Consider the following 21,943-nt stretch of genomic DNA (forward strand, 5'->3'; position numbering starts at 1 on the left):
CCACAAGATGGAGCCAGAACTCCTTAGACTCCTCACAAGTGACCTGAGATTATGAATGGAAAACTTCAATATATTTGGTGTTTAATCATTGGGAAAATAACATTAATTTGCCTTAATATAATTCCTAACATCCACCAATTGAATAAATGTATTTTTTTTTATTATTCAGAAATCCAGTATGTAGCTGTCAGTTGTGTGCTTCATTGTAGTTAAAAAAAAAGAAAAAAAAAAAAAGCTATGCTACGCTATGTTATGTTACCATTTTGGTTAATATGAAAGTATATAGTTTAATTAAGTCAAATGTGTGCTGCCATGATTATGTTTTCAACCTTTTTCTTAAATGTAAATAAAAAAATGTGCAAAACCTTATTATTATTATTATTTATATTCTATTTTTTATTATTATTGTCATTATCATCATCATTATTATAATTATTATCATTATTGTTTTTTATTTTTTATTATTTTTTTTTTTTTCTTATTATTGTCATCATTATTGTTTTTTATTTTTTATTATTATTATTATTATTTTTTATTATTATTGTCATTATCATCATTTTTTATTATTATTATTATCATTATTATTATTATCATTATTATTATTATTATTATTATGCTGTAGATTATCATTTTTTCTATTTTTTTTGCTGGCATTTGTCTAAAAATGTGAACTTCTACCAAAACTAAAGTGTCTTACAGATCACGTTGCACTTGTAAACAGAATAAGTCAGGAGCGCTAATGCCACCTCTCCGTCTCTATGCTGAGCCGTGATCTGTGCTTCCTGAATCGTTGGAAAGTGAAAGCACAGGAAGCGTTTAGAACAATAGAGCAGCTTGTTTCCTTTTGGCTCAGTCGCAGGTGGTCACTGAAGATAGGTCCACAGCAGCACATTTAATTAGTCTGTTAATTAACTCAGTACCAGCGATTACGCAGAACAAAAGGACGAGAACAACAGGAAGTCAAAGTAAAGAGGTTCAACCCAAAGGTGGTAATGAAGAGTACAACATAGAAAAAAACATGGTGCATTTTATGTCTGCAACATTTCACTTTGCTCATTATTTGCAGAGTTGGGCATTTGTGTTTCATATGGCATGATTTGTATTATAAAAAACTGTTTTCTGTTTGTTTTTTAGTATTTTATTTATTTATTTTGTTACATAGTAGAGTAAATTAAACTACTCAGACCACAAATCAGAAAATCTATGTTTATATATTTAATTATTGCAATAATTTGGTGTTTTAAACTGTTTTTTGTTTCTTTTTTAGTATTTTTTTTAATTTATTTTGTTACATAGTAGAGTAAATTAAACTACTCAGACCACAAATCAGAAAATCTATGTTTTATATATTTAATTATTACAATAAATTGGTGTTTTGCCCACAAAAAATCTGCAAAGAGTGCAGTATTTTTCTTTCTTTTTTTTGGAAATCTTTGAATGCATGATTTATTCAGAGTAATTACATTAATAGTCTACAGAAGAACTACTACTACTACTACTACTACTTTATCACCAAACACAGTATCAATTTGGATAAAGGAGTGGATGGCTATAACTACCGTAAATTTCGGACAATAGAGCGCACCTGAATATAAGCCGCACCAGCTAAATTTGAAAAGAAAATCTTTTTTTTTTTTCAATAAGCCGCAGGTTTTCATATTGTATCATGAGATATTTACACAGAAAGACGTACACGCTTTTTTAAAAACCGTGCTTGAAAATTGGCACCAACACGCCTTCAATACGGGCTGAACACACCTGCAGGTTTGGAAAATAAAGCTTTACCAACACGGGCCGTCTGCTTTTATTTCCTTTTGTCGTCTTTTTACATTGACCGAGTTGGATTCATTGATGCCGAGCTCACGTGCAGTGGCTTTATTTCCTTCTTTATCTTAAAAACTGCATCATATCCATTTCGTCGTGTTTTCCATGATGCGCAAAATGACCATTCAAAATCAACTGGTGAATTCTTCAGAGCATAATCTTCCCCCACGTCTATCTCACTTTTATGTTTTACAGCTAGACAGCGCCCCCCGGTGGCCGTTATCCAGTAAAATTGTACAGGCCGCAGGGTTCAAAGCGTGGGGAAAAAAGTCGTGGCTTATAGTCCGAAATTTACGGTACATTAGACCTCTATTATTTATATTTTCTTTCCTCTGCTCCCTCTCTACTCACCTCTGGTTTTTGTTCACTTTATAGACGTTGAGTGACGGTCTGTACTTACTTTTTCTTGTCTTTGTCCTTCTTGAGCGGCTGGGATAAGGACAGGGTTTCCGCGGCGACTTTCTTTCGGTTAAAAGCGTTCATCTCCTCCTCCAGGTCGCGCCTCTTCTCCTCCACCTTCCTCTTCTCCTCCTGGTGCATGCGCTTCAGCTGCTCGAACTTGTCGTGGAGCTGCGGCGGCGGACACGGGGTTAAGGATGTTAGATCGGGAAGGAGCGAACCGATTCTGATACCACGATGATGATTAGAAACTCTTTTTTTGGACAGTAGAACATTAAATTATCGTACTTTACCATGTCGTCTTATATCTTTGTGATCCTTCAGTCGTCCAAATAAGTGTTCCAGTGGAGTATACTAGTCTGTCTGGTCTTATATTTGATTTAATACAGCTCAAGATCATTCTAAAGTTATACATTTTGACATTTTTTTAGTATCAATACTTGCTAAAATGAGTATCTAGCTTCAGTCCTAGCTTTAGCAATGATTAATATTTGATTTTTGATGTTTTTTGACAACCTGACAAAGGTACAAGAGGCTAAATTCAAGACTTAAAACCATTAATAGACCCAAAACATTGATAAATTAAAAGGTGCACTATGTAACTTTTGTGGCAGAGAGTTCACCACCCGCTTGTCTCCATGAAGAAGAAGTGATTACTTTGCTTGGAATGCTCCACAGTATAGAATTAAACATATCTAGCTTGTATTTATTCCATTACAGCTGTTTTTATTGTAGCGTAGTGTAAAAGTTTGCGAGGTGGACACGCTAAATGCCATATTGCGGAACATTCTTGGCAAAGCAATTACATTTTGGTGAAGATAAGCAGGTGGCAGACCCGTAAAAAGACACATAGCACATGTTTAAATGTAAGAAAAAATGGATATACATATTGATATAAACTGTGCTACACCGGTGATACAAAGTTGTAGTATTTGATATTCATATTTGAGGTGTTAGTCCTAGTTTAGGCCTGATACATACATCCAGATATATAGTCATCATACTCAGAAAGCTAATATTTGTGCTGTTATTTGTACAAAAAGCTCGATTAACTGACCTCTCGCTCCTTCTCTTTGAGCTCTGCCTCCGTCTCTTTGACTTTGTTGACGAACATTTGCCTCATCTCCTCCTCTTTGCGCTGCAGGTCGCCCAGAAACTCTTTCCTCTTGGCCTCGTACGTTTCCTGCAGGCTGCACAAAGCGAACACGGCGACAGTGAGCAACGTGACTGTACATATACATACATTAGATTTGCTTGGATGTAGCTTGTTTGTCTCGTCTTGTAGGACCAGCCTTCATTCGCAATTTGCATAATCTGTCTCTTCTTCACCAGTGCTCCTTCCTTCGATAACTTTTGACCCAGTGAAGATTGGAAATACCCACTCTTTTCTGTTTAAATATTGTACAACTGTGTGTGTAGTTCTTGCAATATGGACACAAGAAAAGGCTGGGAGATTTGACTATTGTTGTTGTTTTCTGTTGATTAATTTGCTCGTGTGTTTCTCTTTCATTGTTGATTTTCTAACTTTCTTTGTTAAATGAATCCTCATGTTCAGCCCTAAGTTTCGACAGCTGTTGTGACTTTGGGCTTTACAAAAATAAATCAAATCGAACTGAAAAATAACTACATTCATAATTTTCCCCTCATACTACATTCATCAATCGCTATTTGATTCGATTTTTTTATTTGTCTGCTTCAATCAAATACAAATGTCTTTCGATACCAGTTACTTGAATATAAACGATGCAAAAACACAGTGAAAAAAACACAAAAAATAGTAAAATTTCTTCCTCCAAAGCATAAACTCTTAAGCAAACCACATATTTTAACAGATGGTAGACCTCATGATGGGCGACAGTAGCTCAGTTTGAAGAGTGTTTGTCTACTGATCTGAAGGTTGCTGGTTGAAATCCCGCTCTGGACATAAACATCATTGGTTGAGCGGTCAGATCCACTCAGATCTACAGGTTGGTGGTGCAATTCCAGCTCCTACAGATGAATTTTGTCGCGGTTTCCTTGGACAAGACACTCAATGCACCTCATGTGTGAATGTGTGTGTGAATAGTTGAACCGTTCCTTGCTGTAAAACGCTTTGAGTGACTTGAAGGTGGAAAAGCGCTTTACAAAAATGTGACTATAACTAAAATAACACACGCACAGATGTTTAAAAATGCCTCAATCTTGATTAAATGTTGATGAATTGCACAGCCGTAGATCAGCTAATGACGCTACAGGGTTATTCCTCTGTCACGGTTCAATTTAAAGAGTAAGTGGGTGGAGGAAAACGGTGACACATTTTCCTTTATCATGGTTCAAAATCAAAGGTAGGACTTTTGAGGTCACATTTTTACTCCCCACAGAACTGCCCTAATGAAGATAATATAAGTTTTACACTTTACAGTACAGTGTGACTCTGAAGTGCTGTATGTTTGTATGTTTTCTCCCCGACAAAACCCGATGAAATGTCGATGAAACAATGTCGTTCTGCACCTACGAAGGTTTTTTTGAACTTTGAGAGTGTTTAAACAAGAGAGAAATGTGAGAAAATGTTAATACCTGTGTGAGAAAAGTGTATAAAGTGTGTGGTGAGGGGGTTTTACAGCTGCAAAACATATAGAATAACTGTAAAAATAAAGCGGATTTCGACCATTAACATAACCCCCGCGATAAACGAGGAACCGCTGCATCCCCAGGTTCATAACGGCTCTCACCTGAACGGCTGGCTGTCTGGGTCAGTGTCCTTAAATCCCATCTCCTCGAGTTTGCAGCGTCTGTAGAGCTCGTAGTGTCGCGCGTGGGTCTGCTCCCTCAGGTCCTCCATGTTCACCCGGATCAGCATCTCCCGCAGCTTCACAAAGTCACAGTGGCTCTCGTTCTCAACTGTCGCACAAAAGACAGAACCAATACTTATTAAAAGACACATTACTTATAAATTAGTCTCAAAAGTAAAGTTTCAGAGTAGTTTTTCCTCACTTGTGTTGCGTTTCAGCTAAAATGAACAACCCTGCGCGTCCAAATCTCATCATTTTCCTTCACATTTTCTATTTTCAAACACTGTATGTGGTCAAAACAAGTTACGATATCAAATTTTAATGTTACGGTTACTTGTTCAATACATCAATAAGGCTCTAATATGAGAATTCGTTAAATAAAACATTCTGAATGAAAAAACTCGCAGCTTATGTAATGTTCTCAGCCTATCCTGTTATCCTCCCTTCCTCAAACACAGGAAATCAAACCATCAAATCTGCAACAGGAATGTACAGTCAGACCCTAAATGATTCCCTGGAAAAGCTCATCATCTCGTCCAGTGGCAACTTTAACAACTTATCTATTGTAACCACTGTTTTCTTACAAACCTGTGCAGCCAAAAACAGACTTTTTGACGAGACAAAGCTTAAATTGCACCTCAAATTATGACAAAAACACATCCAGCTTCTTCTTCTTTGACTTTCTATTGATGCATCAGGGCAGCACCATAAAAATAACACATAGGTATGAACTAAAAAGTAAACGGCGAACGTATCTCCTGTTATTTTGTGAAGTGAATGTGAAGTGGACCCGTTTATTGATTATGTTAATAAGTTGAATGATGGTGCAGTGGGGCGGTGCCTCTTGTGCCTCCAGTTTGTTGCTTGTTTGTCCTATGAATGTGCAGCGATTTTGTGGTAAAAATCAACAATGTGTGTTTTTTTTTTCTTTTTCTTCCTTATCATATGTATTATTATTAATATATGTATGTATTTATTTCGTCTTTATTGTGAAAACCGTGAAAATAAACTGTTAAAAAAAAAGGGTAGCATCATTTTCCCCCAAACAAAGTCAAACCAAACAACAACCACTTTGCAGAATTGTTATTAATTAATGAATTAATTAACCACTGGATTTATATCATGCGTTTCATGACTCCCAAAGTGCTTTACGATGCATTATTAATTCACTTTAACCTCTGTGGTGCTAAGATACTACTCAGGCATCACTTTCACACTAAGCAATGTGGGTGAAGTGCCTTCCCTAAGGACACAGCGATAGTTTTTAATCACTGGCGCCCCCCTGTGGTGTCTGATATTCCCAGCGAACAACTTTTTTTTTCTCACAATTAGATTAAAGTTAGCGTAATTTGGTTAAGTTTAGGGCTTTGGGGCAGGTTTGCTAACTGTAGAGAGCTGTATTTTTTTAAACAAATCTTAAAACAAACCAAAAAAATAATTTAAACCTTGATATCTGCTGTAATAACATCTGCTAATTATTAAAAAAAATAAACTCCATTAACTCTCCACAGAAAACACATCACACAGCGGTTAGCTTTCACTGTCATGGAACGTTAAGCCCCAAGCCGCACGAAATGCCGAGAGTTTAAGGAGTCCCACCCCCATTACACCATATCATATTAATCCACTCTACTTCCTGGTTCGTCACCATAGTAACACTTGCACAGCGTCATGGTTACAAGCTCCAAACATGTTACTGGTGTTAATTATCCGTAGAGGAGTAACGCCCGCTCAATCTGCTTTAACGTGGAGTGATCCTTACAGTTGATTAATCCCGTGTTCTGGGGGAGGGGACAGGAAACGTCTAAGCGGCAGAACAGTGAGGGAGGGGAGTTAAAGCTGTCAAACGCCATCGTCAAAATTCTCTTACATGTACTCGATTATTGAAGCATGAAGCGCTTTCAGATTAAAATGAGAGGCGTAAAAATCTTTGCTAATGTCATAAAATGTGTGTCCCCGGTGTTGCTCAATCACGGTTTCATTTTGTCCCATGGAAAACAAACAAAAAATGAAGATAGACGATAAAAAACACACTTTTAACAACGCCAAAAATGGTCAAATTTCTTCCTCTTAAAGGGTTATGCCATTTTCTGATCTATTATAATGTTGTTTCCTTATCAAAAACAGACCTGGAGTTGTGTTTTGTTTCATTCACACACGTTTAACACACAAACCCTGCATATTTAGGCTTCTCTCAAACAGAAAACACTCCGTTCCACCTTGTGATGTCATCATGTGGTAATCCAGGAAGTGCTCCGCTGTGTTTTTAAACTCCATACACCTTCACTAGCATTATCTGGATAATTTCAGCTCTGGAATTGCTCATATCTAATGAACTAAATGTAAAAATGTAGCTGTTAACTTGAAAACTACCACTTCATGACATCACAAGGTGGAACGAAGCTTTTTGAGCTTTGGAGATACAGACAGACTAATACTAAAGAGTCATTTAAACACGTGCGGATGAAACAAAACACAACTCCAGGTGTGTTTTTGAGGCGGTAACAACATTCTAACACGGCTTAACGCTCGTAACAGTCAATTTTGCGTAATATAAAACCTTTACGTCTGAACACCACACGCTTTTACTGACAGAGGATTGACTATAAACCTCCATTACAAAGATCATTTATTGATTTAGAAATGACTAAATCTCTATTCGATGTCTATTCAGTTGCATAGCCGTATCATCTAATATTAATACCGATGCATTAGTCTTATAAAGCCACGTTTCCAGATGCTCAAAGTCACGTTACAGTTTGGTGCATTACTCATTCACTCACTGGACGGAGCAGCCCTGGAGTAAAACTGATGGAAGTGAAGCAGCAAATCTGAGCCATCAGCCCCTCCGACCATCAACAATCACTCAGGCGTCACATTCAGTCTATTCTCGTCTTTTATGGAAAGTTAGTAGAAAGAACTAAATGACACTTTCACCTTTTATCCTACTGCAACATCCAAACTTCATCAACCGGACACAACCATAGACTGTGTAAAGAAGAACTAAGTGAGTGTGACGTCACCCACAGCGTTCGGCTCCAGTCAAATGAAGCTCATCGAGGTTAGCGGTTACTGAGCAGAGTTCCACATTTGGAGTTTTGCCTGTGGATTTCCAAATAAAAACCCCAGGATCATGTAGAGCGGGTTAATACGAACATTTTAAGATCAAAATGATGAGGCTCTCTGCAGCGGTTGCACAGAGGGGTGACAGTGTTTCAGTGTAAAGTGATTAGAGTCAGAGTCGATGGTCACTTCCTGTTTGGAACGTGGCGGCTAGCAGGTTAGCAACGTCCATTTATATATACAGTCTGTGGGACATATGGACTATAGTATTGTTTTATCATTAATCAAAATCCATGTAAAGTTAGGATATATTTTTTATGTGCAGATCACACATTTAATATTTAGTCTGTGCCATGTCAAGGACACAAAGAATCAATTAAATAGATTGCACTGCTATAAAGAAGTACAAGAACAACAATAACAACAACAATAACAACAGCGACAACAAGAAAACCAACAGCACCAACAAGAGTAACAACAATAACAGCAACAAAAACAGTCACAACAGCAACAAGAACAAAAGCAACAACAGTAACAACAATAACAACAACAGCAACAAAAACAGTCACAAGAGCAACAACAACAAAAGCAACAACAGTAACAACAATAACAACAACAGCAACAAGAATAAAAACAACTGCAACAAAAACAACAACTGCAACAACAGCAATAGCAGCAGCAGCAACAACAACAACGGTAACAACAACAGCAACAAGTAAACCAACAGCACCAACAAAAGCAACAAGAAAACCAACAGCACCAACAAAAGCAACAACAAGAAAACCAACAGCACCAACAAAAGCAACAAGAAAACCAACAGCACCAACAAAAGCAACAACAAGAAAGCCAACAGCACCAACAAGAGCAACAACAACAGCAACAACAAAAACAGTATCAACAGCAACAACAACAGCAACAATGACAATAACAACAACAAGAGCATAAAAACAACAACAGCAGCACCCACAACAACAGCAACAACAACGGCAACAACAAGTGCAACAACAGCAAAATAAATACAGCAATGGCAAAACAACAACAGTACCAGCCACAACCTGCTGTTCATGTACCTTCCAGTTACAACACAGACCTTACTATGTTGACCTAATTATGTAAAAATATACACTGTTCCAGGTGTGGCGTGAGTTTCCTCCGTGGCACGTGCCCAGTGTCATACGTGGCTTAACCGTCACATACAGTCTGAACTGTCACATACAGTCTGAACGTCACATACAGTCTGAACGTCACATACAGTCTGAACCGTGGGCAGAGTGTAGAACGACACAGTTACACTATAGAGGGGGGGGTTCAAATGCCACCACACGCTGAGCCTTCTGTAGATAGAAAGAACAGATAATGAGTGGAAAAGGCCAAGTAACATGACATTTAAGGGGAAAGAAATATATATATAAAAAACATTTGAAGATACGCCGAGTTATTTCATGTTCATGTACTGCCCCCAGCGCACTTCACGTCTTTAAAGTAGAACAGTAAAAGACTGTTTGACCACATCATTAGTGAGAAATACACAGTTGAACAGTGGAAACCTTTGGAAATAAATTATTCACTCGACACAATAGTTAATATGTGACTAATGCTAATACCAGCTACTCATCCTCCTCTTCATCATCATCCTACTTCTACTACTCCTAGGAAGACCACTGCCTCTACTTAGCACTACTACAAAAACAACTTCAACTGCTACTTCTGCTACTGTTACTACTACCACAACACCTACATTTACTCCCTATTGCTGCTACAACTAAATGTACTACTATTCCTACTCCTACACTATTACTGCTACTACAACAGCTCCTGGTTTAGTCCCAGTTTAGTTACTGCTACTGCTACTACTACTACTGCTACTACTACTGCTGCTGCTGCAACGAATACTACTACTGCTGCTGCTGCTGCTACTACTACTGCTGCTGCAACTAATACTACTACTGCTGCTGCTGCTGCAACTAATACTACTACTACTACTGCTGCTGCTGCAACTAATACTACTACTACTACTACTGCTGCAACTACTACTACTACTACTACTACTACTGCTGCAACTAATACTACTACTACTACTACTACTGCTGCTGCTGCTACTGCTACTACTGCTACTACTACTACTACTACTGGTTCTACTACTACTGCTACTACCACCATCAACTACTACACAAATTTCAGTAAATCAGAGCTGCACAGACTACTAGCAATAAATATAGCTACTCCTACTTGTACTTTGTGCACTTTAAGCCCACTACTACTTAGAACTACTACATACCTCTTGAACTGCCAGAGACAATGGGTGACCGTGTTGTTTTGACGATATGCAAAATTTCAATATTGAGTATATTGTTTATGATAAAAATTGCCATAAAAAGACGGGAAAACTTCTACACTTTTGTTAGTAACGTCAAGTATTACATCTAAAGACATACTTTAGTGAGTATCTGAGTATAGTTTTTGGGATATTCGAGAAAAAAAATCAAGATATACATTTTTTTTTTTACATTTTGTCACCTCTACATACATGCCTCTACTCCTCCTCTTAAAAGTACAACACTTTATACAACAATACTAGTACTACATCTACCGCAACTACACAAACTACTACTACTACTACACAATCCTACACAATACTCCACACTGGGCTCCATTCATCACAGTGTTTTAGTTCCACAGTCGTCTCTCTGTCCTTTCTCTGTTCCTCTCGGGGCAGTTTCCCATGGCTGTGTAAAGGCCCGTCTAAAGGTTACTCAAACCCCCAGCCAAAGCCCATACGGGACCTGGCGTCTACAGACTGTTTCCATGATCACAGAGTCCCCCCCCCCCGTCCCCTCAGCCTGTCCCGTGTCACAGAGACAGAGACAGGGACATCTCTGTTCAGTCCATGATGCGTTTTTTTTTTTTCTTTTATCAAAAACACAACAGAAAGATGAAAGATAAGTGTGTAGACTGGACAACTGGACCAATGCCAAATCAGATACAAGTAAAAATCATGCAGTTTTCTTTATACAAATGTCGGAACGATATGAAACAATTACAAAAATATAAATAATGAGTTGTTAATTATTTTAACAGGTCCATATTACGACATTTTCTCATCTAAATCTATGTTATAATGTTGTTTCCTCATCCAAAAAACACCGTAAGTTGTGTTTTCCTTCATTCACACGTGTAACGCACAAATCCTGCATATTTAAGCTGAGTTTTTCTCTCAAACGGAAAAAAAAACACTCTGTTCCACCTTGTGATGTCATCATGTGGTAAAACAGGAAGTCCCTCACTGTGTGTCTTCAATCAGTTTCCTGCCGCTTTTGATAATAAATATATTCAAAACACTGAACATTCAACATCAGAACTGGCACTTTTTATTCAAATTCTACATCTTCAAACCTCAAAACGCTCTATTCCACCTTGTGATGTCATCATGTGGCAAAACAGGAAGTCCATCACTGTGTTTTTAAACCACATACGGCTTCACTAGAATTATTTGGATGATTTTAGTCCCGGAATTGACAATTTTTACTGAGCAAAAGTTAAAAAGTAGCTGTTAATTAGCTTGAAATCTACCATTTCATGCCATCACAAGGTGGAACAGAGCATTTTTGAGCAGAATTAGAAAAAAATGAGACAGCTCTGATGTTGAATCTTCAGTGTATTGAATATATTTATTGTTAAAAACGGCAGGAAACTGACTTATGGTATTTTTTATGAATTAATATTTACAGTTTTAACTTTGAATCTTGCATTTCTCATGTTACTTTTGATTCAGTCTAATGATAAATGTGAGTGTTCTTCAAAAAAAAAGATAAATCCAATGAAAAAACGCTAAACACAAGCTCGACAATATGAGCTGGTCGTTTTTTTTTTTTTTTGCAAAATTGTTAAATGGTCCTAATAAAAACTGCACGTCCAGAAAATTATCAGCTCATACGCAACACATTTTAAATCACTGACGAAAAAGACAAAACATAATTACGCAACTTGACCTGACAATGACCAGAACTGACTCATCGTTTCATGTGGAACCAGAGGATAGGCTTTCAAAATCAACCGAGGATCACACGATTTTTAGACACGAGTTAAATATAAATTATAATAACAAAAAATAAATAATAAAATCAAGTGGTGTTTAAAGACGCACTATGTAACTGTTCTGTCATCTACACTTCTCCACGGAGGTGCGATAATTTCACCTGGAATGTTCAAAAGTATTACAATAAATGTGTCAATCTCCATGGAAACAAACATAGGGTGCCACCAGGTCAAGTTACAGGTCAGATCTGTGTAGAGGTGACCCTGCTCACGATAAAAATGAATGTTTTTCTAGACATTTTTGTGTAGTACATACCAATTTGGTTCATTAAATGCCATACTGTGGAACATATAACCTCTCCATGGAGACAAGCGGGTGACAGACTCCCACCAGAAAAGTTACATAGTGCACCTTTTATTGTAATACGAGTTTAAAGGCAAACCACACTTTCCTCTTTCTGGTATCATAACATTAGACCAGACGTGAATGTAGAATAAAATTAAACTTTCTAAAGCAGATAAACCTTATAATATTTGCTAAAAGGTATTTCGATTTTGCAGTGTTGTGTATTTTTTCCTCATACATACATTTTTGGACAGTTTGGGGTCTCAAAAGTCAAATTATGTTATGTTCTTACTGCCAAAAACAGTTTATTTGATCAATTTTTGGCAGTTTATTGGTCCGTCTAATGGCAGCTATGACAAGAGTAAAGAATTTATTTCAAATCCAATCTCGTTTAAAGCAATAAAATCAAAAGGTTTAATGTAATAAATAAGGACACAGACAAACACCTCCATAACTAAACAGTGTAAATGCTTATGTGAAAGATGGTTTAATTCCTGTCGTGGAAAATACCAAAAAAAATACTGCTTCTTCCAGTAACAACAACATAAAATCTGACATTGACATCTCTTAACTTAATCTTAGTTTGTAGTGACTAATATGTGTTTTTAGAGTCTCTGAGCGACTGATGAAGCCCAAATGACTGTGTCCCCGTGGAGACCGCTATATAAATAACCGAAGTGTCCTGGGAGGGTTTAGGAATGAGACAAGTGGTCAAGTTAGGCCAGAGGAGACGAGGCGAGGAAGGAAGGAGAGGAAGGGAGGAGCCTGCAGCAGAGTACTCCCATGTGTAATGCTCTATTCTCAAAACAACTTAACTAAAACTAACTTAAACGTTCAGCGACAAAAAAGGGGGTTTTCGAGCCGCTTGGGGCGTGAGGCGAGTGACAAAACTCTTCCATATTTTATCACCATTTGCGATTTAGAAACTTTAAAAAACTCATTATTATAAGACATGACAATTTGGGATAGATCAGGAATAACACAATGAAAAAATGGCACTAAACTACTGAATTTACTTAACTAAAAAAAACTCATAACTCTTTTGTTTCTAAATATTTTTCTTTCATTTTTTCAGAGCGTTTAGAACGACCCTTCCGCCATTAATCTGAGCAAATACAGCACCGAGGAACGAACCCTCATTGTACAGTGGAACTTTGAGTCACGAGGGTCAAGCGTAAACGCCATTAAAGGAATAATAAGTCATTTTCAAAGACAGGGGGCAGTGTGTGATCTCCACAGACCTGACTAGTCCTGATTTCTTCCTGTGGGGTGATCTTAAAGAAAAGGTGTTTGTGAATAAACCTCAGACAATAAACGACTTAAAACATAATATCGAGGATCAAATAAAAGACATAAGCCCGGAAATGCTGAAAATGATAAATGATAAGTCCAAGTGTAAAAATCTCAGAAGGTTCAGTTTATCTACTGCTAAAATTTGGTGAGTATAACTTAAGAATTATAGGAGCTACTGAAGATTTAAAAGTGTCAGTGACTTTTGAACTTTTGTATATGAAGGTATATGTATGTATATGTGTATAGGTATGTATATATTCTTTTTTTTTCCCCTTTCCTCCTTTTTTTCCTTTAACTGAATAAGCATAAAAAAGCACTTGATTCATGTCCTGATGGAAGAAAGGGCTGGGACTTTTACAGGTGTTTTACTGCTTAAAAATCTTTAAAAATATGCATTCTTACAGTGAGGAGGCCCACTTCTCCACAGATCAGACCTGTAGCTTGGCCAGATGGCATCACCTACTCCTTGTTACGAAAATAGACAAGACAAAGGCAAAGCTATAACATCTCCATGGGCACAAAGAAGCTGGCGGACGCTTTGGGCATTACGGTTAAAGTTTATTTTACTGTCCCCATAGGGAAACTCATCCTCTGCGTTTGACCCGTTCTTTGGTGCAACTGGGCCAAACATTTCAGATCTTATTCGTGTCTCGGGAGTTAGCCTTCAGAAGAACTCAACCACCCACCAAAATCACACACGACTTAAAAACAGCGGTCAGCGGACGGATCTTAACGCGGAGGAGACAAGGAAACTCCTCAGACGCCAAACCAAGAATGTGACTTTATTAAATTAGCCTGTTAGCGCTGAAAACCTCCTCACACTACGACCACACATGTCCTTTTGACTCAATATGCAAAGAACTACTCGCAAAAGCATTACCCGTAGTTTAAGTGTACGCGGAAAACCGAACATTACAAGCACCGAGGCGATTGTGCCGGTCCGTGTCCGCTGCACGCCCTTCGTTTCTCCGTGTCACTCTGTATTAAGTCCACAGTTGCAGCTGCAGTGGCCACAGAGCGTTATGAGGAAGAGGAGGAGGACGAGGGTATAAATAACAAGACAAAGAGTAGGCAGCTGACGGGCCTCAAGCAGGGACATTAAGGACACGCACGGACATTAAGATGTATTAGATGTTTTTATGGATGTAACAAAGAAAAAACATAGATTTGAGGTGTGTCATGTGACTTTTCTGGTTGAGGGATTGTCATGGAGAGGTTATTGTGTAGTGGAATAGGGTTGGTAAAGTACAGAAAATCAGATCCTATTAAGACTAAAACTAGTAGCAAATGTAGATAGAAGTATTGATACTAGGGAATCACATTCACAGGACAGAAATGAGCGTTTCCTGAATAGTTTTAGGATGATCTTGAGCTGAATTAGAACAAATATAAGACACATAGACTAGTACCGTATTTTCCGCACTATAAGACGCACCTAAAAGCCTTTAATTTTCTCAAAAACCCACAGTGCGCCTTATAATCCGATGCGCCTTATATATGGATCAATATTGGTCAATTATGACACATGTAGTCAGGAGGCGTCGCTGAAGTAATAGCGGTAATAACCCTTTAAGGACTGAGCACACTATGGGCCAGTACAGCTCACCTAGACCTAGACTTTTATTCTTTTTTAGCCATAAAAATCATGTTAAACGGAGTATCAGAATTTGCTGCATTTTTTCACACAACTACTTCTATTTTACACATCCATCTGTATTTTTTCTTTTACGCATCGAATAAATGACTGGGAAAATCCCCGCAGCCCCGCGCTCTCATTCGTCACCTTCGAGGGACAACAGAGGCAGATTACCGTAATGAGGGTAAAATATTTAGATAGCCCCATGTCTCCGCTTTGAGACGCCGTTTGAATTTACATGAGAGCACGACAAACAAACTATAATCAACAGATACATGAAGGCAAATGTAAATATTTTTTCATTTCCAGTCATGAATATTAATTTCAAATAAAAAATTCTGAAAAAGAGCGAGGAGAAGCACATGCCTTTTTGCCCCCGCCCCCTTTTATAATGTCATTTTAGCAATAATCACACTTCTGTCAGACTCTTACAACAATAATTCACTTACTCCACAAATAAAATAACAATTAGTGTACAATCCTAATGCCACATAACTTAAATTTCTTCTTCCACACACCTATAATCATTTCTTTACATCGTTGTTCAAACTGTTTCATTTTGGGACATTTTTTGAGGCGTTCACTCACAGTTTCGTTTCTTTTCTGACCGCACAAACTGGAATACAAAAGCTTTTCCTTTGTTGTTCAGACTGCACATTTTAAAGTCCATTAAACTGCAGTATTTTTACAAAGTGAGGTCAGTTGATACTCGACAGACACTCACTTCCTGATCTATTATGTCTGAAATAGTTGGAGGAAGGAATTAAACCTGATCTGACCTCCTCGTGTTACTCTCTAAATGTAATATAGGCTGTGTTGTATAGTGCTTAGTCTCACCTTGCACCACGCCCCAGGGGTACTGTCGCGCCCGGACAGTTTTGTTCCCCACTTTGACCTCCTCCACGCTCCCCACCACAGCGAACGGCAGATGGGCCTAAGGTAAAGAAAGAAGAATGAAAAGTTAACTTCAAATTCAAATAGTACAGCTGCATTTTGGTTCGTACAGTTAGTTTATTGTACTCTATAATCGTAATTTTTTGTTTTTACGCTGTTACTATAAATCAAATCTACAGTATGTTCGTTCATTGCACTAAAAAAGATTTGGCTATTTAAAATGTAGCTACTATTTGCGTGTTTTTTTTTGTCAATTAATTTGTCAAATCTTATACAATCCCAATTCCAGTGAAGTTGGGACGCCGTGTAAAACTTTAAAAAAAAATACTTTACTGGAACGTGTTGCAGATATCTTATTGAAAATGAGTGAATATTTGCATAAAAAACAATAAAGTTTATCAATTTGTCTTTGTAGTTTATTCCATTCAATATAGGTTGAAAAGGATTTGCAAATCATTGTACTCTGTTGTTTTTTTTTTTTACAAAGCGTTTTACACATAATTTAGGAAAAGCTAATGCAATACTGTATTTCAAAACATATTTTCACATACAGTATTAGGTATTTAAACATGTAGTAACGAGATGTTGTGAAGCCTGTAATATTTGGGGAAAAAAGTGAATTTTTTCCACAGTTTTTTGTGAAAATACCTCACCTTTTATTTTATTATCAGCAAAACAAATTACCTTATTTTACGGACTAAACGTCGCAGTTTTTTTCTCCATAGTTTAGCTGGGTGTGCGACTTGTACTCAGATGCGATTTATATGCGAAATATATGTATTTTTCTTCATTATTATGCATTTTTTGGCTGGTGCACTTATACTCCAGTGCGACTTATACTCCAGTGCGACTTATACTCCAGTGCGACTTATACTCCAGTGCGACTTATACTCCAGTGCGACTTATACTCCAGTGCGACTTATACTCCAGTGCGACTTATACTCCGGAAAATACGATACTACTCTTAGCTGTATTAGCTTTAGGATGCTTTATCAAAGTACCATCTCATTCTCAGCTGTTTGACGACATGAAATCCTCTTACTTTTTTTTCCTCTATCCAAATATATAAAAATATACATTGAAAACTTAAAGAAGCTGTACGTAACCTGCACTTTTACAGTTTTCAAAAGGTATTACAACACATTTGAACCTGGGTTGCCAGTGTCTTAACCTGTATAGACGACAAATACACAATTTTCTGATTTATGATCGGCTCCGTGACAGAGTTTAGGTTTAGGTTGTGAGGATTCAGATCAGAGCGAGTCCTTTTAGGTTTAAACCAACTGGATTTCAGCATAAAAACTGGCAACGCAAATGTGAGACTCATGTGAGGCTCATTCTGCTTTCTGCTGATTGGATAATGGTCTTGAGAACCAAAGCGTACATGTCTCCCTCTTACATACAGTTTCTTTAAGTCATCCTTATCTCTCTGCATCAGACCACCCAAAATACACCAACGTTGCCGTAAAAAAAACAACAGCCATTTCCCTCCTCACTGTGGCTCAGCTGGGGCTACGAGGCCATTAGCTTTGAGTGAGTAAACCCACACGTTTGTTATTGGTCCATGTGGTGTGTTTTTGCGCCTGGTTAAGATCGACAGTGTGAAGCATCATGGGAAAAAAACATGCCCCTCGCTCAACCTCAAACATTAGGAGGCGAGTTGGAACCAGCTGGAGAGGGAGAGCGGGTGAGAGAGGAGATGACGTAAAAAGGCTAAGAATAGACTGGACACGCTACACGGACTGAAGGAAGGAGCATTTTAAAAGGGGTTTGTAGATTTGTGCGGGTAATAAATATATGTACGTGGTAGAAAATGTACTATAAGACATAATTTATAAATATGAGTAGATACTTTATCAATAGAAGCTAACGTTAAAGGCGCTTTACCTGATTTTTACGGTCTTCCTCGCTTACCTTATGCATTCTGAGCATCATAAAAGCTCATAAGTGCTTTTCACAACTTTCAGAGACTAGATTGGATTTTTGCAGTCGATATAAAGCTAACAACAACTAGCACGCTAACACACACTTCCTGATTATCGGGCAATAAAACGCTCTCGATGCACACAACACATAGCTGACATATTTTGATCTCAAGAGCTGTTTTTATGCTCTGATTCTGTAGTGGGGCAAGATAAACTTTGGGTGCAGGACCTTTAATGTGGTAAATACACTGCCTGGCCAAAAAAAAAAAGGTCACACACGCTAATATCTCGTTGTTCTGTCTTTAGCTTTGATTACGTCGCATTCACTGTGTCATTGTTTCGATTTCGCTTCTGCAACGTCACAAGATTTATTTCCATCCAGTGATGCATTAATTTTCCACCAAGATGTTGCATTGATGCTGGTCGAGTCTGACGCTGCACAAAGCTTCTCCAGCTCATCCCAAAGATTCTCAATGGGGTTAAGGTCTGGACTCTGTGGTGGACAATCCATGTGTGAAAATGATGTGTCTGTCTCTCTCTGTCTCATGCTCCTGATCCACTCTGTCACAATTTGAGCCCGATGAATCCTGTCATTGTCATCTTGGAATCTGCCCGTGTCATCAGGGAAGAACAAATCCACTGATGTAATAACCTGGTCATTCAGTATATTCAGGTGTCAGCTGACCTCATTCTGCTGAACCTCGACCGGACCAACTGCAGCAACACCAACATATTTGCTTAGTTAAATCCAGGTGGCGACTTTTTTTTTTGGCCAGGCAGTGCATTTTGTTGATGATGCAAGAAAAAATAAATACAATAAAATAAACCAAATGCTCGTAATGTAATGTTTTGACAGTCTAATTCTAAAACAACACTATAAAAAAGCTAAATAAAATTCATCCTTATAACCCAATGAACAAATTGTTACTTTTTTCAGAACATCTTTGTGACCCATTTGCAATCTTCTAATAATAGTGTAAAATTGCTTATAATTTTGCAGGTTTTCTTTGTGTCTTTTGTGTTGTTTTCAAAAAATAATTGACACATACTTTAATGTTCTTTCTTTCCGATTCAAACTTTAATTTGAACCAAACAAGAGGATTTTAGCGTCTCCAAATGCCACTAGCGCAGCCGTGTTCAGAGAGTGTTACTTACGTTCATGGAGGCGTTGATTTCGCTCACTGTCTCGTCGTCTGTGGGAAACTGATAAATCTGGACTCCGTTGGACACCAGTTCGCTCATGATCTTTATTTTGAATTTGTGCAGCTCACTTTTGGAGATTGTGTCCGCTTTGGCAATGATTGGAATGATGTTCACCTAAAACAAGACACAGAAAATAAACAATTACTCTCAAACAACATATAATAGAATATATATTTATGTTTTCTAATGCTCTAATGTTTGTTTTAATGTTGTTTCCTTATCAAAAACAGACCTGGAGTTGTGTTTTGTTTCATTCGCACATGTTTAACGCACAAATCCTGCATATTTAGGAGTTCTTCTCCCAAACAAAAACACTCCGTTCCACCGTGTGATGTCATCATGTGGTAAAACAGGAAGTGCTCCACTGTGTTTTTAAACTCCAGACACCTTCACTAGAATTATTTGGATAATTTCAGAAGTGGAATTGCCAATCTCTACAGAACAAAAGGTAAAAGGTGATGGTTAACTTGAAAAATACCACTACATGACATCACAAGGTGGAACAGAGCCGTCTTTTTTTTTTTTTTTTGTAAAACGCAACATGGTTCAAGGTCACTACATCTGAAGAAGGGATTTGGTTATTTATATTCTCGTTGGGGCCAGGTTTAATTGGTAAGTTTGTGCTCAAATTTCTCAAAAATGTGTTGCATTCTGAGTTTCTACACTTAAAAATCTAAATGTAAAAGGTAAAAACTTTGTATGTTATATAACTTTGTACTGCTCTGCAAGGAAAAATACTTGGAAACATGATAAACAGATAAAAAAAAAATCTTTAAATAAAAAATTACGAATTAAGCAAAAGGTGCAATACCAATATTTTAATAACACTTTTTACTGAACTTATCTGTATGCAAAGACTGACCCCATTCTAAGTTTAAAATCTGAATTATTTAAGTCTGAAGTTGGAGAAGCAATATAATAAACAACTGAAACCAACGTAACACAATCAGATCCTGACGTACAAGGGCGTTTGAAAAAAATAAAATCAGCTTAATTGGAAGTTGAAGTAAGAGACGCAAAACAAAACATTTTAATTACAAAAAACAAACTCAATCAGCAGCAGATGTTCAAAAATAAACAACAGCCCGAGATGTGAGCGAGACAAAATAAATACATTTAAATCCAATAACATCTCCACCGTGCAGCTCTTAAATCAGTCACACTGAGGCTCGGAGCCACAGTCAAATTACATCCTCATCATACTTTATTGGCTCGTTAATTAACAGCAGGGGGCTATCATCTTTAAATGCTAAACGGTCGTTAATCTTGGTTATTCAGGGACATGTATTGAGAGTAATGGTATGGGCAGAAAGCAGGGGGAGTGGTCAGTTCACAGCGACTTGGAGAGGAGGCACATTTGTCATAAAACGTCACTTGTAGTATGTTGTTTACCTCATTTATCACTGTTTACACCCATTTACTGCTAAAGTTTTTACACAAAATATGCAACATTGATGAGAGGTTCGAAATTAAAGCTGAAATGCAAAACAACGAGATGCAGCAATACAGTTTTTGCAGTCTTGAAGTTGATACTGATAACAATATTTCAATGAATTTGTCAATGCCAAGACGTATTTAATCAGCAATTCTGCAACAGCAACGTATAAACTTGAAGGTGCAGTGTATAACCTTCTCGAGATGAAGCGTCACCTGCGTGTTTCCATGGAAATAGAAGGTTAAAACCATAATTTGGAACCTTTTTCATGTCATACTATGGAAAATTATAACCAAAAGAACATTTCAAGCAGGAAAAAGCCCTTCTCCAGACCAAGAAAGAAAGTCAGAGTAGGTTTGTCAGTGCAATAAACATAAAACACAGGCTATTTTGTGTCTTGAAAGTTACATACTATGGCTTTAAGGGGTCAAGAGTGGTCAGTGAAAAGGTCTTTTAATAATGCAAAGGTCCAGTTCAAGTCATTTCGTTGTCTCAGCCCATGTGGCTAATTGCAGATGTCTACATTGTACTACTGAGGACAAACCCAAATATCAACACTCCCACTTCCACCCTGAGCTCATTATAAGCCATAAAATCCTCTTTCTTTACTCTTATCTCTTTTCCTGCCTCCACAGACCACCCCGTGCATCCAGGGCTTCAATCATTCATGCAGAAAGGACAGACTCAAAAACAGCTTCAAAGAAAAACACCATTGTCTCGGCCTTAACACCAGAATACACTGAATCATGGAAAACTATGGTCTGTTTGCCTGGTTTTCCTGACACAGCAGAAGACGTGTGTTGACAGATTTATTTAACTTAACTTAATTATGTAACTCTGCTGAGATAGATCGATATATCGTGCCGTGTACAGTACAGAATATTCAGACAAATTTACATAAACTTTGGATCGCAGTGTGACTCTGAAGTGCTGTACGTTTGCAGTTTGTTTTCTCCCCGACAAAACCCACAATGTCGATGAAACGTTCTGCACCGACAAAGACGCCTACGAAGGTTTGAACTTTGAGAGAGTTTAAACGAGAGAGAAATGTGAGAAAACGTTAATATCTGTGTGAGAAAAGTGTATAAAGTGTGTGGTGAGGGGTTTTACAGACAAAAA

At 37.6% G+C, this 21,943-nt stretch overlaps 1 protein-coding gene across 1 annotated transcript in view; it reads right to left on the reverse strand.

Annotated features, from left to right (window-relative positions):
* The window catches only part of LOC117381939 (septin-8-A), a 58,719-nt gene that overhangs the window by 1,918 nt on the left and 34,858 nt on the right, over window positions 1-21,943 (reverse strand). Inside the window, exons 5-9 of the mRNA XM_033978995.2 lie at window positions 19,342-19,503; window positions 16,205-16,301; window positions 4,935-5,103; window positions 3,281-3,413; window positions 2,225-2,394 (exon numbers count right to left, since the gene is read on the reverse strand). Of these exons, the coding sequence (XP_033834886.1) occupies window positions 2,225-2,394; window positions 3,281-3,413; window positions 4,935-5,103; window positions 16,205-16,301; window positions 19,342-19,503 (731 nt within the window). The remainder of the gene's footprint in view (window positions 1-2,224; window positions 2,395-3,280; window positions 3,414-4,934; window positions 5,104-16,204; window positions 16,302-19,341; window positions 19,504-21,943) is intronic.

This window comes from Periophthalmus magnuspinnatus, chromosome 14 (genome assembly GCF_009829125.3).
Source record: "Periophthalmus magnuspinnatus isolate fPerMag1 chromosome 14, fPerMag1.2.pri, whole genome shotgun sequence".
NCBI classification, from domain to species: domain Eukaryota; kingdom Metazoa; phylum Chordata; class Actinopteri; order Gobiiformes; family Gobiidae; genus Periophthalmus; species Periophthalmus magnuspinnatus.